This window comes from Ahaetulla prasina, chromosome 16, assembly GCF_028640845.1.
Source record: "Ahaetulla prasina isolate Xishuangbanna chromosome 16, ASM2864084v1, whole genome shotgun sequence".
NCBI classification, from domain to species: Eukaryota; Metazoa; Chordata; class Lepidosauria; order Squamata; family Colubridae; genus Ahaetulla; species Ahaetulla prasina.
Genome location: NC_080554.1, coordinates 9,742,973 through 9,761,787, shown reverse-complemented (window position 1 = coordinate 9,761,787; position 18,815 = coordinate 9,742,973). Strand labels below are relative to the sequence as shown.

The 18,815-nt window shown below is 42.9% G+C and overlaps 1 protein-coding gene across 1 annotated transcript in view; it reads left to right on the top strand.

Annotated features, from left to right (window-relative positions):
* LOC131186096 (collagen alpha-1(XXVII) chain-like) overlaps positions 1-18,815 on the top strand; it is a 238,539-nt gene that overhangs the window by 181,606 nt on the left and 38,118 nt on the right. The window contains exons 38-41 of the mRNA XM_058159356.1: positions 7,359-7,412; positions 9,282-9,389; positions 12,899-12,952; positions 13,747-13,800. Coding sequence (XP_058015339.1) covers positions 7,359-7,412; positions 9,282-9,389; positions 12,899-12,952; positions 13,747-13,800 — 270 coding nt within the window. The remainder of the gene's footprint in view (positions 1-7,358; positions 7,413-9,281; positions 9,390-12,898; positions 12,953-13,746; positions 13,801-18,815) is intronic.

Sequence of the window (18,815 nt, the reverse complement as noted above, 5' to 3'; positions counted from 1 at the left end):
GAGCAGCCCCTGAGATATTGGAAGACTGCTATCCTGTCTCCCCTGGTCCTTCTTTTCATCAAACTAGACCTACCCAGTTCCTGCGACCGTTCTTCATATGTTTTAGCCCCCAGTCCCCTCCTCATCTGATGAGGATCAATCTTTTTGAGTGTTGATTTTTCATTTTGGCCAGCTCCTTCACCCTTGACTCAGCTTTTAGGCCCTGCAGTTTGATCTTCTGAACAGAATCAGACCTTTCTACTCCCTCCTGTCATTCTGGGGCCCAGCCTAGTGGCAGGCTTCCTGCAGCAATTCATGAGAATTCTCTAGTGGGAACTCCCAAGAATTTTGGTTGAAGGAATTGAAGAAAAAGAAAAAGAAAAAAAAAACCCGGTACCTCAATAAATACATAAATCCTCCCTCTGTGAATCAGTGCTGGGAAATCTAGCTCTTCTTTAGCAAAGCAGAGGAGGAGGGAAAAAAAAAAACCCAGATACTAACATCTTCCTTCAGTGTGAATTGGCAGGAGCCTCCCGTTGCTTGTGAAAGTTGAATCCCAGATTCGGGATGGGGAAGTTTTATCCAGCTGGCATTCCTTGATTTGTATGTGTGTGTGTGTGTTTTAAGCCGGTACAAGTTGGAAGGAGAACAACTCCGAAACGAATCTGTAAGATCCAGCATCTTCTTTCTCTGGATTCCAGCCTAAGGGTCCCTCTTTTCTCTCTCTTGCTGTCCCCAAAATTCTCATCTTGGAGGCAATGGTCTAAGAATGAATCTAATGGAAGTGGTGAATGAACGATCATGAACAGATTTGTGTGTGTGCGTTTTTCTCAGGACAGTGACTTAATCTCTGTTAAATCCATTCTCCATCCCTCTTGAAATTCTAAGAACAGATTAGTTCGATGTAAGAGAGAGAGGGAGAGGGAGAGAGAGAGTGAGGAGGGAGAGAGAGAAAGAGAGAGGGAGTGGGCGAGATAGTGAGGGAGAGAGAAAGAAAGAAAGAGGAGAGAAAGAAAGAAAGAAAGAGGAGAGAAAGAAAGAGAGGGAGGGAGCGAGAATAAGTGATGGAAAGAGAGAAAGAGAGAGGGGGAGGGAGGGAGAGAAAGAGGGAGATGGGGACAGAGAGAGAGGGATGGAGAGAGAGAAATGGAGGGAGAGGGTGAGAGAAAGAGAGTGGGAGGGAGAGGGAGAGAGAGAGGGGGAGAAAGAGAGAAAGAGATAGTGAGTGGGGGAGAGAGAGAGAAAGAGAGAGAGAGAGAGAGAACAGCTATCAATGTAGACGTTATCAAATCGGAGGATTAAACTATATGTTCTGGCAGAGTTTCGTTCAGCAGATATAGTCTCAGTGTGCCCAGAGAGAGAAATACCTGCCTCTACCTAGGATAGAACTCACAGCCTCCTGATTATGAGTCAAGAGCTCTAGGCCACCGCACCACTCCTGGCACCATCGTCTATGCTGTCTCCTATTCATTCCCATTGGAGATGGCTTCTGTTTTGAGAAGTACATACAGTCTTCTCTCGTTCTCTTAGGAAGTTTACCATCTTCTTCTTGGACGCTCAGTTGATGTCCACCTGAACCTCTCCTATAGGTGCCTTGTCTCCTTTTTAGAAATTTGACTAAGAACTTATCTTTGAGCAGCTTCTTATCTAGGCCTTAAATAGTCACGCCGGCTGGAAATTTGAGGAATTGGAGCGCTCTGGAGGGTGCCCAGTTTGGGAAGGCTGTTCAGTGTCTTGAGGATTCATCTGACCACAGAGGGATCAAATTTTCCCACGTTCAGCAATTCCATTTATTTCTCCCCGATCTGAAGTTATAAATCCTTAATTTTTCAACGGGGGCTTAGTCATCCTGACTGAGAGAACGCAGACCATACATGTTTCTGATGAGTTTCTGATGAGTTAGGTCATTGTGGGACTAACTCTCCAATTCAGCTAATTTCCTGGAGACATACAAGACATTGTCTTTGTGGACAAGGGTGTCTCTTGAACGATCTTTGGTTAAGAAGATCTGCTTGTAGGACCAGCTGGAATGTAATGCAAGATCTCAGGAAATCTGGAGGGTGTCTTCCTTGTCTCTATTTAATGGCTATGTGGATGCTTTATATGAGTCCATATCTCTGTTTAGGTGTTAGTAATATTAGTTACATCCAAATATAAAACAACTAGCTGGATACCCATGCTCCGCTATGAAACTATGTAATTGGCTTTGATAAATCAACACTTACAGCTTGAAAATTAATGATAGTTAAGATCGGCCTCTCCTCTTCCCTTCTCTCCCTCAGTCTTGCCCCACAGAAGCCTCTCCTCTCCTATCCCCCTTCTCTCCCTCAGGCTTGCCCCACAGAACCTCTCCTCTCCTCTCCCCCTTCTCTCCCTCAGGCTGGCTCCATTGATTCTCTCCTCTCCCCTTCTCTCCCTCAAGCTTGCCCCACAGAAGCCTCTCCTATCTTATCCCTTTCTCTCCCTTTCAGGTGGGGAGTAGAATATCTAAACTCCCAGCCCACAGACCGGATGAGTCACCTGCTGGCCATTCCCATGCCCAAGTGGCAGTTGGAACAGAGTTCTTTTCAGATGGGAAGGGGGAGTAGAACATCTAACTCCTTAGCATCAGAGCGTGTTAATAATAATAATATAAGAAATACTAATGATCTGATGGTCAGTTTGAAAAATCCTTTCTTAGTGAGCACCCAGAAGAGGAACATACGTGGCAAATTTCAAGTTTGTATGCTTTACAGTTCTGGAGGTGGTATTCAGCTGGTTCCAACCGGTTCACCCGAACCGGTAGTGGAAATTGCGGATGGGCTAGCCTAACTACCGACCCAGACTCTATTTCACCTTATTTAGCATGTTTTTGAGGCCTGGCGTATGCGCGGAAGAACAAAGAGCATGCGCAGAAGTCCAGGTGCATGTGCTGAAGGCAGGCACGCACACGAACCAGGTGCGTGCATGCACGGTGAATGGGTGCGCGGGGGAGCGAACTGGTAGTAACATAATGTGAAACCCACCACTTGTCACATCAAAGCCCTCTTGGAAGATCCAGTTCCTCATTTGGATATATATATATCTATATATATATCTATATATATATATATATATATATATATATGTATATGTATGTATGTATGTATGTATGTATGTAGGTCTTTGGTTATTGCTCATAAAATTGGAAGTGTCTTGGCGACATTTGACGAAGTCTCATTCGTCATCTTCAGGCTGGTGTTTACTGATTCGTGCTTCTAGGAGCAATTCCCAGAAGCACGAAGCAGTAAACACCAGCCTGAAGATGACGAATGAGACTTCGTCGAAACGTCGCCAAGACACTTCCAATTTTATGCGGGAGAAAACCCGAATAACCAAAGACCTATATATATATATATGTACAAATTCATTATTTCATCAACTCTCCAGCAGCTGTTGTGTTCCATCCCACCAATTCCTTGGCTCAACGCCTCAGGCCTGCAGGACTCATTGTGAAACAGAGGCCGCTGGCTTCCCTGTTCAAAGTGATGAAATGGCGATGAGTCATCTCACATCTTTGGGAAAATACCTAGCAGCTTTCCCTTCTCTTCTGCCCTCTCTCCATTTGTATGATGATTATTCTTTTTTTTTTTTTTGGTGCAGACGTCTGCTGGTCAAAACTGGGCATAATCGGAGACGCGGTGGCTCAGTGGCTAAGACGCTGAGCTTGTCGATCGAAAGGTCGGCAGTTCAGCGGTTTGAATCCCTAGCGCCGCGTAACGGGGTGAGCTCCTTGTTCCTTGTCCCAGCTTCTGCCAACCTAGCAATTCGAAAGCACGTAAAAAAAATGCAAGTAGAAAAATAGGGACCACCTTTGGTGGGAAGGGAACAGCGTTCCGTGCACCTTTGGCGTTGAGTCATGCCGGCCACGGAGACGTCTTTGGATAGTGTTGGCTCTTCGGCTTTGAAACGGAGATGAGCACCGCCCCCTAGAGTCGGGAACGACTAGCACATATGTGCGAGGGGACACCATTACCTTTTATTCTCTCACTTCCCAGATCACGGAAGGAATCTTTGTAATCTTGTTTCCTTCTTTGCTTTATTTGTAAACAGATTTGTGGCATCCCTGACTTAAATCCTAAATCACATCAGTTTAAATCACAATAATAAAAATAATAAATAGGGGGAGGAGGGATTGCTCACTAATCCCCAAGTGATCTCAACAGGAATAATGACACAGAAGGAAGCTTTTAGCTTTTAGTTAAAGGCACAGTAGCTCCAGCAATTCTCAATAATGTTTTTATCTCCCCACGTCAAATTAACAAAAGAAATTAAAGTAAAGGAAGAGACATAACTTTATGTAATATGGGATAAACGGTACGAGTGGCTGGAGACTAGAAAAAATGAATAGTGATGAAAGGGGAGGAACAATAAGTTCAAAATGTATGTAAGGTAGTGTATAAAATGTACAAATTTAATATTAGAAGTGATAGGAATTATAGAGGAATAAGGGATAATGGGACAAGAAGGATATAAATATTATAAAGGGAATTGGAAGAAAATGTAAGTATTAGGAGATCACTGCTATGAAACAGTTATAAAAAGGGAATTTACATTACGTGTTTTGTGTTTGTTATGTTGTATTGTGTTAGAAATAAAAAACTTATTTAAAAAAACCTGGTTCAGTAATTGCTTTCTACTGAAAAATGTATCACAACATCTGGACATGTGTGAAATTGGGGAGGGGGAAATGGTTGCCAACTCTCAAATTAACCCTGGAAAATATATATTAAATTATTTGGTTTTAAAATGTGAGTCAGGGAAGAATGATTGTAATTCAGTGGGACAGTCCCAAAGGGGCTTTTTTCAAGAGGCAACTGGACTTTCTGGTTTTTCTTTGAAGATGTTTCGCTTCTCATTTGAGAAGTTGCTTACCTATCTCCTCCCACTTACGTCTATAACCATGTTGCCTGTATTTTTACTATTTATATTGTTCTGTTTGTTTCCTAGTATGATTTGATTGCTTATCAAATGCCTATGACTATCACTAAGTGTATCTTATGATTCTTGATGAATGTATTTTTTTTCTTTTTTCCCTTTTTATGGGTACTGAGAGTTTATGCATTGGAGACAAATTCCTTGTGTGTCCAATCACACTTGGTCAATAAAGAATTCTATTCTATTCTATTCTATTCTATTCTATTCTATTCTATTCTAGTCTATTCTAGTCTAGTCTAGTCTAGTCTAGTCTAGTCTAGTCTAGTCCAGTCCAGTCCAGGCTAGTCTAATCTACTCCTATTCTGCTCTGCTCTGCTCTACTCCATTCTATTCTACCGTACTCTACTCTACTCTTATTCCTCTGTGCTCTGCTCTGCTCTGCTCTACTCCTATTCTATTCTATTCTATTCTATTCTATTCTATTCTATTCTATTCTATTCTATTCTATTCTATTCTATTCTATTCCTTATTTCATTCTATTCTATTCCTTATTTCATTCTATTCTGTTCCAATTTCTCTTCTCTTCTCTTCTATTTTATTCTATTCCATATTCTATTCTATTCCATTCCATTCCATTCTATTCTATTCTTATTCTATTCCTTAATCTATTGCATTGCATTCTATTCTATTCTATTCTATTCTATTCTATTCTATTCTATTCTAGTCTAGTCTAGTCTAGTCTAGTCTAGTCTAGTCTAGTCCAGTCCAGTCCAGTCCAGTCCAGTCCAGTCCAGTCCAGGCTAGTCTAATCTACTCCTATTCTGCTCTGCTCTACTCCATTCTATTCTACCGTACTCTACTCTTATTCCTCTGTGCTCTGCTCCGCTCTGCTCTACTCCTATTCTATTCTATTCTATTCTATTCTATTCTATTCTATTCTATTCTATTCTATTCTATTCTATTCTATTCTATTCTATTCTATTCTATTCTATTCTTATTCTATTCTATTCATTCTATTCTGTTCCAATTTCTCTCTTCTCTTCTATTTTATTCTATTCCATATTCTATTCTATTCCATTCCATTCCATTCTATTCTATTCTTATTCTATTCCTTAATCTATTGCATTGCATTCTATTCTATTCTATTCTATTCTATTCTATTCTATTCTAGTCTAGTCTAGTCTAGTCTAGTCTAGTCTAGTCTAGTCTAGTCCAGTCCAGTCCAGTCCAGTCCAGTCCAGTCCAGTCCAGGCTAGTCTAATCTACTCCTATTCTGCTCTGCTCTGCTCTACTCCATTCTATTCTACCGTACTCTACTCTACTCTTATTCCTCTGTGCTCTGCTCTGCTCTGCTCTACTCCTATTCTATTCTGTTCCAATTTCTCTCTTCTCTTCTCTTCTCTTCTCTTCTCTTCTCTTCTCTTCTCTTCTATTTTATTCTATTCCATTCCATTCTATTCTGTTCCAATTTCTCTTCTCTTCTATTTTATTCTATTCTATTCTATCTATTCTATTCCATTCCATTCTATTCTATTCTATTCTTATTCTATTCCATTCCATTCATTCTATTCTATTCTATTCATTCTATTCTATTCTATTCTATTCTATCCTATTCCATTCCATTCCATATTTTCTATTCTATTCTATTCCATTCTATTCTATTCTGTATATTCTATTCTATTCTATTCTATTCTATTCTATTCTATTCTATTCTATTCTATTCTATTCTAGTCTAGTCTAGTCTAGTCTAGTCTAGTCTAGTCTAGTCTAGTCTAGTCCAGTCCAGTCCAGTCCAGGCTAGTCTAATCTACTCCTATTCTGCTCTGCTCTGCTCTACTCCATTCTATTCTACCGTACTCTACTCTACTCTTATTCCTCTGTGCTCTGCTCTGCTCTGCTCTACTCCTATTCTATTCTATTCTATTCTATTCTATTCTATTCTATTCTATTCTATTCTATTCTATTCCTTATTTCATTCTATTCTGTTCCAATTTCTCTTCTCTTCTCTTCTATTTTATTCTATTCCATATTCTATTCTATTCTATTCCATTCCATTCTATTCTATTCTATTCTTATTCTATTCCTTAATCTATTGCATTGCATTCTATTCTATTCCATTCCATTCCATTCCATTCCATTCCATTCCATTCCATTCCATTCCATTCCATTTTCTATTCTATTCTATTCCATTCCTTCTCTTATTCTATTCTATTCTATTCTATTCTATTCTATTCTACTCTACTCTACTCTACTCTACTCTACTCTACTCTACTCTACTCTACTCTACTCTACTCTACTCTACTCTACTCTACTCTACTCTACTCTGTTCTGTTCTGTTCTGTTCTGTTCTGTTCTGTTCTGACTGTGGTTAGTAATCTAAGAAACACAGGTTGGTGTGAAATAGATTCTAGTATGAAACAGTCTTTCTAATAAAACTGTTGTCTTTGGAAGGTCTTGACCCTTGATGTCCCTCTTCTTCTCAGGGTCCAGAAGGAAAACCTGGCCATCAAGGAGAAAAGGGCAAAGCTGGACTTAAGGTACGGGTGATTCCATCTTTTTAATCCTCTCGAGAATCTCCTCTATTTTCTGCTGGATCTCTCTTCACCCTGAGTTGACAGTCTGGGACCTTTCAGCTGATAGAAATGGAACTCTTAGCTGGATTGTGGGAAGATGGAACTCAATGACCGTGGAAGATCTTCAGAATACAGAGAACTAGCCTATCAAGGCGGGTTCTAAGCTAGCTTCTTCCTTGAAATTGCTAAATATTTTTTAATGGATTTGTGTTGCTTTACTGGGGGGACATTTTCCGACCTTTTCAGTGTAATGGTATTGTCTTGGCCCAGACCAGTCATGGCGAACCTATTAGACACCGAGTGCCCAAACTGCATGCACACACATGCCCAAACTGAAAGGTGCGCGCCGGTGGTGGTATTCAGCTGGTTCTATCCAATTCGGGCGAACCGGTGGCGGCGGCTGCGGGAGGCTCCGCCCACACGTCATCACGTCCCGTTTTTTTTATATTAAAACGTTTTTTATTTCCACAATAATTCCCACAATTTGACCAGTGTACAATACAATCACTTATCCAACAATCGATCCTATACTCAAATTATGCTCAATCGGGCCTACTCGGTCGCCACTCCCTTCCTTAATCCTTTCTACCCTTCTCATCCTTCTTCTACTTTCCCCACCATCCTCCTCCTCACTTTCCTACTTCCTCTCCTCCTTCCCACTTCTCACTTCCATCCTTTCTAACCCTCTATTTTCCCCTCCTTCTTCTCCTCCTATCCTTTCTTCCCCCTCCCTTCTTTCCTACCTACCTACCTACCTGCCTACCTGTTTTCTTCCTTCTTTAGTCCTCTTTCCTTACCCTTTCCCTTCCGGAGTGGCTACCGAGCAGTCCCGACTTTACACCATTCCAACTTATTTAATTCTACCATTATTCCTGTACAATGGCAATCAATCAATTTATAATCTTCCCCTTCCCCCCCCATTTCCCCTCCCTCCTCCCCCCCGAGACTTCCCAGAGCAGAACGTCCCGTTTTTGATGCTCTGCGCATCACGAGTGCACGCTCACATTTGCAAACCAGTAGCGAACGTAAGTGAATACCACCCCTGGTGCACACGCATAAATGCATGCGCACACATTGACACAGAGACCCAAAGCTGTCCAGCAGGAGGTAAGATCTTTGTCGTGTCCCACTCCTCCGCTGACGGCCGGGTCGGGGAAGTCCGTATCAAGCGTGCCTCTGCAGCTCTGCCAAAGTCCTATCAGAGTCCTCAAGGCAGGCAGGAGACCAGGAAGTGACTTCAGCAATCCAAGTTAGACTTTGCCTGACTCAGAGAATGCCAGAAAGCAGATCCTTTATATAGGCCATGGGGTGTGGCTCCATGACTCAGCACTTATCCAGGCCTGCCCCTCCCTTCCTTTTGCTGACGTCGCCTCTCCATTCTCCGGAAGCGGAGATCTCTCCAGGCTCCAGCTGTTGGTAATCTCAGCTCGTGGCTGGCTTCAGGCGCACATGCTATCGGAGGGAGGTTTGTTTGTTCAGCCTGTCCGGGCATGGTGCCAGGGCTGGGGGCTGGAGGCATGCCAGGACATTCTTCAGCACTATCAGCATCTGGCAGGAGATAAGAGGGACCCGGCTGCGGCAGGAGGAGCGAGCGAGACACAACGATCTTTTTCTTTCAGGAGCTTCTGTTTCGTCGTTTGCAGGGAAACGGAAGCTCACGAAAGAAACGCCACGGAGATCTGACCTGGGGTGATGGCGCGCGTGCCAGCAGAAAGGACTCTGCGTCCCACCTCTGGCACCTGTGCCATAGGTTCGCCATCACGGGCCTAGAGAGATGTTCAACCATGGGGACTGGCGTGGGTTTCAGCGGCTGACGCGTCTGCTCTTCTTCAGGGCAGCAAAGGTCACGAGGGACAACTTGGAGAGACGGGGCCACCTGGACCGATGGGTTCAAGGGGGACTCAAGGCCCCAAAGGATCAAGAGGTACCCTCGGATCTAGGGTGAGAATTCACTTTTTAATTCACTCTTTTTGTTTTTAGGGCAAAATTTTTTATTTTCCATAATAATTCCCACAATTTGACCAGTGTACAATACAATCACTTATCCAACAATCGATCCTATACTCAAATTATACTCCATCAGGGCTGCTCGACTGCCACTCCCTCCCTTAATCCTTTCTACCCTTCTCATCCTTCTTCGACTTTCCCCACCATCCTTCTCCTCGCTTTCCTACTTCCCTTCCTCTTTCCCACTTCTCACTACCATCCTTTCTAACCCTCTATCTTCTCCTCCTTCTTCTCCTCCTATCCTTTCTTCTCCCTCCCTTCTTTCCTACCTACCTACCTGCCTACCTACTTTCTTCCTTCTTTACTCCTCTTTCCTTACCCTTTCCCTTCGGGAGTGGTTACCGAGCAGCCCCGACTTTACACCATTCCAACTTGTTTAATTCTACCATTATTCCTGTACAATGGCAATCAATCAATTTATAATCTTCCCCTTCCCCCCCATTTCCCCCCTCCTCCCCCCCTGAGACTTCCCAGAACAGAATACAGGGTATTGTAACTAACAAACATAATCTAAAATATAACATAAAACATATTCCATTTCACACCATCACACTGTCAGTTCCCTTCTTTCTTAAACTAATACATAGCAATTCCTAACTTCACTCAAAAACTTTTTAATTCACTCTTGAGTTATAATCCATTAAAACTGTTTCTACCCCTCCCTCCCCCTCAGTTACCTGTGTTCTACCAGTCATGTTTTTGCCTTGAGGAATCTCTCAATTGTTTCGTCTCTTCTCACCCAGGCACTCAAATGGGATCTTTTGTAAGCTCCTGGGCAGGGCTATGCAGGGGTGAAATGCTCCCGGTTCGGACCGGATTGGTCGATCCGGTAGCGATGGCGGCGGGTGGTCCAGAGAACCGTTAGTAAAAATCCCTGGGGGCCCCCCGCCATGCCCAGCTGAGCCATGCGATCGTCAGAGCCTTTTTTTTTTTTAAAGCATTTTTTAACAACCTCTTCGGCCGAAGAGGTTGTTTAAAAATGCTTTTAAAGGGTTAAAACAAGGCTCTGACGATCCCAGCTGAGGTGCCTGATCATCAGAGGCTTTTTTTTTTACTTTTAAAAGCATTTTTTAAAAGGTAAAAAAGTTGAAGCCTGCTAGGCAAAAATGGGGGTAGGTGGGGGGTTCGTTAGAGAGCGAGAGAGAGGGAAAGAAAGAGGAAGGAAGGAAGGAAGGAAGGAAAGAAGGAAAGAAGGAAAGCAGGAAAGAGAAAGAAAGAAAGAGAGAGAGAGAGAGAGAGAGAAGGAAGGAAGGAAGGAAGGAAGGAAGGAAGGAAGGAAGGAAGGAAGGAAGGAGGGAGGAGGAGGAGGAGGGAGGAGGGAGGAGGGAGGAAAAAGGAGAGGAAGGAAGGACTACAAACCTGGCACTAGACGCAGCTTCAGAGGATAATCCAGGGCTGGAAGGGACCTGGAGGTCATCTAGTCCAACCCTACTCCAGCAGGACATTGTTAGTGAGTTATTTATTTATTTATTTATTTATTTATTTATTTATTATATATAAATATGATTAAATAAATAAATAAATAAATTGTTAGTGAGTTTCTGTCTTTCGATCCCCCAGTCACATAGCCACGCCCACCCGGTCACATGACACCCCCTAAGCCATGCCCACCAAGCCACGCCCACAGAACCGGTAGGAAAGAAATTTCGATTTCACTACTGGGGCTATACCATATGACTCAAGCCAAGGGCTGATTGTTTCAGAGACGAGGTTTTATTGATACATTCTAATGAAACACAACGAAATGCATTGATGTCCTCTCTCTACCTATATGACTGCGCACAGTCACTCATGCCCTCGTTACCTCTCGCCTGGATTACTGCAATGCTCTCTACATGGGGCTCCCCTTGAAGAGCACCAGGAGGCTTCAACTGGTGCAGAATGCGGCCGCGCGGGGATAGAGGGAGCGTCACGCAGCTCCCATGTAACACCTCTCCTGTGCAGGCTGTATTGGTTGCCGGTGGTCTTCCGGGTGCAATTCAAGGTTTTGGTCATCACCTTTAAAGCGCTCCATGGCATGGGACCGGGATATTTACGGGACCGCCTGCTGCCGCCTACAGCCTCCCATCGTCCAGTGCGCTCTCACAGAGAGGGCCTCCTTAGGGTGCCGTCGGCCATACAATGTCGGCTGGCGGCCCCCAGGGGAAGAGCATTCTGGAATGAACTACCTTTGGGGCTACGTCTTCTCCCTGATCTTCGGACCTTTAAGCGCGAGCTCAAAACTTTCTTTTTTCACCAAGCAGGGCTGGCCTAACGATTTTATTGAGGGTTTTAGTGGGGGTTTTAGAAATTTTTAGAATTTTTACATATTTATTTTAATCACTCAGCATATTGAATTAGATTTTTAGCTACATTGGATTTTAAGTGTCTTGGTATCCATGTTTTATCTGCTCTGTACACCGCCCTGAGTCTTCGGAGAAGGGCGGTATAAAAATTTGAAAAAATAAATAAATAAATATATGAGCAGTGAAGTGATATTACTTTGACTTGGGGAGTACCCCGTGTTAAGTTTAGTTCCCTTCTTAACGGTCAAAGACAGTGTGGGATGCAAATAATTTAACAACCAGTTCTCTGCCCTACTGACCGGCTGGGTGGGTGTGGCCATGGTGGGCATGGTCAGGGGTGTGACAGGCAGCACTTGGCCTCCTGCCCCCTCGGGAGCAAAAACAGGCCATGAGGGGGACGTGCGGCCCCACATGCCCCGTTTTGGTCCTATTAGGCCTCCCTGCAGCCTCCTGGGAGCAAAAATTGGCCGTGGAGGGGTGCACCCCTCCCCACACCCTGTTTTGGGCCTAGTAGGCCTCCCTGAAGCCTCCTGGGATGAAAACGGGCCATGGGGAGGGGCACTCTGCACCCTCCTGCACCTCATTTTGCGCCTAGTAGGCCCCCCTGAATTTACCTGGGAGCCAAAATGAGGTGTGTGGGGACTCCTGGAAGGGTCGGGACCAGCTAGAAATGTAACTACCGGTTTTCCCGAACCGGCTGGAACCGACTGAATCCCATCACTGGTCAAAGATGACTGTATATTTTGTCCAGGAGTAGAAACAGCCTGAGGTTCAGTTGGTAGTGAACGTGAATGAGACAAGGGTTTTGAGTTCCATTATTGGCACGAATGAGATGCTGGTCTAGGAAAACCCAGGTCCTCTGAGTGTCACCTCACTTTTTGTGACTTTATTCTCAGATCAACCTCCTCTTCTTCTCATGTAATAAGAACTAGAGGAAAGTAGTGAAGCTCTCACACAAGTTCGGGAGAAAACAAGTGGATCCATTCAGTTTAGAGAAGATTCTGGAAGGTTTCCCAAAGGAAGGGCTTGAGAACATGAATGCTAAGAGGCTAAAAGCAGAGCTTTAGAGAGTGTGAATAGATATGAGAGAACATTCCCTCAGCGGAACCAATTTTAGGAAGAGAAAGGATGGAATTGATTCTCTGTTGTTCTTCACAGGGACCTCCTGGCCAGATGGGTGTCCAAGGAGAGATGGGATTAAAAGGCTATCAGGTAACCATGGTTTGGGACTGTTGCAGCTACACTAGACTAGCTTTTAGAAAATATGCAGTGGTCAGTGTAGGACTTAACTTGCTGCTCTTTGGTAACCAAGAGCTGTTGTTATTGTTTTGTTTGGGACATCTCAGCTTCTTCTCAAATGTGTGTCCCTTTTCTCCCCCTCTGGAGAAAATCCCTAAAATGAGGAGTGGGGTTGGAGTAAGGGGGGAGGGGGGGAGAGAGAGATAGAAGGAGCGAGAGAAGGAGAGAGAGAAGGAGAGAATCAGAGAGAGAGAGAAAGAGAGAGAAGGAGAGAGGCAGAAGAGGAGAGAGAGAAGGAGAGAGAGGGGGAAGAGAGGGAAGGAGAGAGGAGAGAGAGGAGAGAAGGAGAGAGAGAAGGAGAGAGAGAGAGAAGGAGAGAGAAAGGAGAGAGAGAGAAGGAGAGAGAGGGGGAAGAGAGGGAAGGAGAGAGGAGAGAGAGAAGGAGAGGGAGAGAAGGAGAAGGGGGAAGGAGAAAGGAGAGAGAGAAGGTGAAAAAGAGAAGGAGAGAGAGAGGAGAGAGAGAGAAGGAGAGAGAGAGAAGGAGGGAGAGAGAAGAGGGAGAGACAGAGAGAAGGAGAGAGAGAAAAACAGAAAAACAGAGAGAGAGAAGGAGAGAGAGAGAGAGGTTCCACCTATCCTGCAGTCCAGGAACAAAGAGCTAAATCAGGTCCCTGGTGCTGAAGGCCATTCGCCAAGGTCCACATGCCAAAGTAGACTTCCCACGGAAGATGGGATTTCATGGTCATTCCCTTTCTTCTTCTCTGCAGGGACACCCAGGCTCACCTGGCCCCATCGGATTTCTTGGACCTAAAGGAGAAAAGGTAAGTGGACAGAACAGACGTTGCACGGGAAAGTTCAAAAAAAAAGAAAGAAAGAAAAAAAAAAGAAATAATATGGTCCATCTTCATTTGCAAAGATCTGTTGATAAGACCCATTTCTTACTCTGCCTTCTGAGCTTGAACGTCACTATCCAGGCATCATCCAACCATTGGCCTGGGGAAAGATCAGGAGTGAAGGAGGGAGGCCGGTATTACAGAACGTAGAACCATAGGGTTGAAAGGGACCTTGGAGGTTTTCCAGTCTAACCCCCTGCTCAAGCAGGGGAACCTACACCTGCCCAGTCTCTTCTTGAAAACCTCCAGTGTGTTTGGAGCATTCACAACTTCTGGAGGCAAGTTGTTCCACTGATGAATTGTTCTGTCAGAAAAATTCTCCTTAGTTCTCAGTTGCTTCTCTCCTCCTCCTCCTCCTCCTCCTCTTTCTTCTCCTCCTCCTCCTCCTCTTCCTCCTCCTCCTCCTCCTTTCTGCAAACCCTACTCTCTTCTAGCACTGATGATGTTACCTAGTTTGGGTCATGAAACGTCTGTAAGAAAACAACCAAGCTCAGAGAGCACCAAGGACCCCACAGTCATTGTCCTCCTCCTCCTCCTCCTCCTCCTCCTCCTCCTCCTCCTCCTCCTCCTCCTCCTCCTCCTCCTCCTCCTCCTCCTTTCTGTAACCCTACTCTCTTCTCGCACTGATGATGTTACCGAGTTAGGGTCATGAAACGTCTGTAAGAAAACAACCAAGCTCAGAGAGTACCAAGAACCCCACAGTCATTGTCCTCCTCCGCCTCCGCCTCCTCCTCCTCCTCCTCCTCCTCCTCCTCCTCCTCCTCCTCCTCCTCCTCCTCCTCCTCCTACTTTCTGTAACCCTACTCTCTTCTAGCACTGATGATGTTACCTAGTTTCGGTCATGAAACATCTGTAAGAAAACAACCAAGCTCAGAGAGCACCAAGGACCCCACAGTCATCCTCCTCCTCCTCCTCCTCCTCCTCCTCCTCCTCCTCTTCCTCCTCCTCCATAAATACATGAGTTCCACTAATTTAATTGTTCATTTCTCAGTGTCTGGAATGTTCTCCTTGGTTTTGGGTGGGATCTCTCTTTATCCTAAACTATAACATAATATCTCTATAACCGTCACGGCTGGATCATCCTCTCAATCACAAAAAAGCCAAGGGAAATCATCAAAACCATTACAAAGCGAAAGTTAGGATATTTCAGATGTGGGATGCTACACCCGAAAAAAACACGGCATGCTTCACCTAATCCTCCCAGATCCAGGTCCAGGCAGAAGAAGAACATCATGGCTTCAAAACCTAAGGACAAAAGTTTGGACAAAACTCAGCAGCAACTTTTTCGTGCGGCTGTTGATTAAAATAGGATGGGCACAAGAAGAAGGCAGAGGTCCTTTTTCTGGTCTGGGAAGCTAAGCAGGGTCATACCTGGTCATTCTTGGGATGGGAGCGCTGTCAACTGATTTGTATTTGTAGTACCAACCGTTCCTGGAGGTTCCCTATGAGAAGAATGTCCTACACACCCTTTTTGGAAAAGAACCAAGGAGCGACTTCACGAAGACACAAAAAAGGAACTCGATGAGTTGAAATGTCAAGGGATTAAAAACTTTAGTGTCCTCGAAGGCCGGTCTGTTCTTGGCCGGCTGATTCTTCCCAACGCTGGCACGTTGGTGGCGTATCCAAGTGGACGATTCTTCTTGGATCAATCTATTTGCAGCGCTTTCAGTAGTCCCTTGCCAAGGAAAGGGAAGCCCAGCTGAAAAATGAGAGACGACGGGAAGTTAGGAAGGGATCTGTCCTCGCCTTCTCCTTTTCCATTCACACTTATTTGCAGGTTCCTGATCTGGAGTGTTTCTTTTTCCCCATTAACTTTTTTTTGTTTAAAAATAATAATAATAATTTATTTTTTGAGCCAGCAGGAACTGATACAGAATCTGTGCTGTAATTTCTTTCTTTTTTTTTATTAAAAAAGTTTTACAAAAAATTTAACCATTTAATTCCCCCCATCCCCCCCCACCCTCCTCCCTCTCCCTTTTCCCCTCCTCCCACCCTTCCCCCACCCCACCCCCAGGAATTCCCAGAGCAGAATACAGGTTATTGCATCTATCAATCATAACCTAAATTACACCAATAAACCATAATCCATAATCTCTCCTCTCCCTTTAAAACCTTAACTTCCCTTTCCCTTATAAACAAGTACATTAATACGATACAATTCTTACAATCACTCTTTTTTTTTTAAATTTGCATTTATATCCCGCCCTTCTCCGAAGACTCAGGGCGGCTTACACTATGTCAAGCAATAGTCTTCATCCATTTGTATATTATATACAAAGTCAACTTATTGCCCCCAACAATCTGGGTCCTCATTTTACCTACCTTATAAAGGATGGAAGGCTGAGTCAACCTTGGGCCTGGTGGGGCTTGAACCTGCAGTAATTGCAAGCAGCTGCTGTTAATAACAAACTGCATTAGTCTGTTGAGCCACCAGAGGCCCTTAAACTCTTAAAACTATTTAACACTTCAATCTAAAATTTGGCTTAAATGTAGTCGATCCAATTTTTCATTCCAGTGTATATCTTTTTTGTAGATTCTTTGAGTACATTAAAGTTTCTGTTTTCTTTCTTAAGTCCATTAAAATCCAATCTTCAAATCCATTAAGTCCATTAAAATTAGTCCAGTCTTCAAATATAAACAGTGTGACATCTTCCAATATATCGGTAACAAAAGTCCAACTACCAATATTGGATTTAAAGTCAATTTAGTCCTTATTCTTCTTCAAAATAATGTCTTATATGATCCACCAGATTTATAATTCTGTCACACTTGCTAACAAATAATATCAACTTTCAATCCTTAATACTCCATCTCTTATTCTATTTTTCTCATTACCTTATTTAATCAAGTTTTATCCTAAATAATTTTGTGCTGAGATCATTTCAATCCTTCCTTCTACACTTAGCTTCTTCAGACACACACAGCTCTTGGGCAGGAGGGGGTTGGACTAGATGACCCACAAGGTCCCTTCCAACTCTGTTATTCCGTTATTATTATTATTATTATTATTATTATTATTATTATTATTATTATTATTATTATTATTATTATTATTATTATTATTATTATTATTCCTGGCTCTTTCAGGGATACACTTTTTTTTTTTAGAGCAAATTTTTTTTATTTTCCATAATAATTCCCACAATTTGACCAGTGTACAATACAATCACTTATCCAACGATCAGTCCTATACTCAAATTATACTCAATCAGGGCTGCTCGACTACCACTCCCCCCTTTAATCCTTTCTTCCCTTCTCATCCTTCTTAAACTTTCCCCACCACCTTCTCCTCGCTTTCCTACTTCCCCTCCTCTTTCCCACTTCTCACTACCATCCTTTCTAACCCTCTATCTTCTCCTTCTTCTCCTCCCCTATCCTTTCTTCTCCTCCTTCTTTCCTCCCTACCCACCTGCCTACCTACTTTCTTCCTTCTTTACTCCTCTTTCCTTACCCTTTCCCTTCGGGAGTGTTTGCCGAGCAGTCCCGACATTACACCATTCCAACTTGTTTAATTCTACCATTATTCCTGTACAATGGCAACCAATCAAATTATAGTCTTTCCCTTCACCTCATTCCCCGAGACTTCCCAGAACAGAATACAGGGTATTGTAACTAACAAACATAATCTAAAATATAACATAAAACATATTCCATTTCACACCATCACACTATCAATTCCCTTCTTTCTTAAACTAATACATAGCAATTCCTAACTTCACTCAAAAACTAATTGATATTTTTTAATCTGATACTTATTTTGAATATAATCAATCCACTTCCTCCATTCCAAAATATATTTTTCTTGTGTACAGTCTTTCAAGTAGGCAGAAATTTTTGCCATTTCTGCTAAATTTGATACTTTACTAATCCATTCTCCAATTGTAGGTAAGTCTTCTTTCTTCCAATATTGTGCAATCAATAGTCTTGCAGCAGTTATTAAATTCAGAATCAGTTTTGTCTCTATAACAGTGCAATCTGAGATTATTCCTAATAAAAAGAACTGTGGAACAAACTTGATCTTCTTTTTCAAAATGTTCTGCATAATCCACCATATTTTAATCCAAAAGGCTTTAACTTTTTTGCAAGTCCACCATATATGATAATAGGTAGCATCCTCACAATCACATCTCCAACATTTTGCTTTCACATTTGGATACATACATGACAGTTTTTTAGGATCTAAATGCCATCTATAAAACATTTTATAAAAATTTTCTCTTAAATTTTGTGCTTGCGTGAATTTAACATTCCTCACCCAAATTTTTTCCCATGTTTCTAACATTATAGGTTGTTGAAAATTTTGTGCCCATTTTACCATACAATTTTCAGGGATACACTTAAGCCGTTACAAATTCACCGAAGCCTCATTTTTGAAAAGTTGATTGAGGAAGAAACCACAGGAAGAATTAAGTGGTCCAGGCGAGAGCGAGGAACAGAATAACAATTTTTAATGCAGTTTTAGAAACCCTGCCTGCTATTCCATTGTTATCCGTCTCAATAGCAACGCAGGAATTTCATCGTTTTCAGAACTGGCTTGTCTTGGGTGAATTTCCTCGCAAAGGAAGTGTGCAGGATTTTAACTTTATTAGTTTTCCTTAAAATAAAAAAACAACATCTTCAGCACATTTTTTTCCCCTTGCCAACCTGCAGGGTTTTTTTTAATTCATAAACAAAGATGACATAGAATATTACTCGATATGGAATAAATTTTATGAGTGGTTAGAGATAAGCGGTAGAAATTAGATGCAGACAAATTATAGCTACGTATGAATGAAAGATAAAGATGGTTTATAACTGTAAATATGCTGTTGAGGACCTGTATACTGCATGAGTCAAAAAAAGAGCTGTAAAAATATCTACATCCTCACATCCTGGACATAAACTATTTCAACTCCTACCCTCAAAAGGACGCTATAGAGCACTGCACACCAGAACAACTAGAT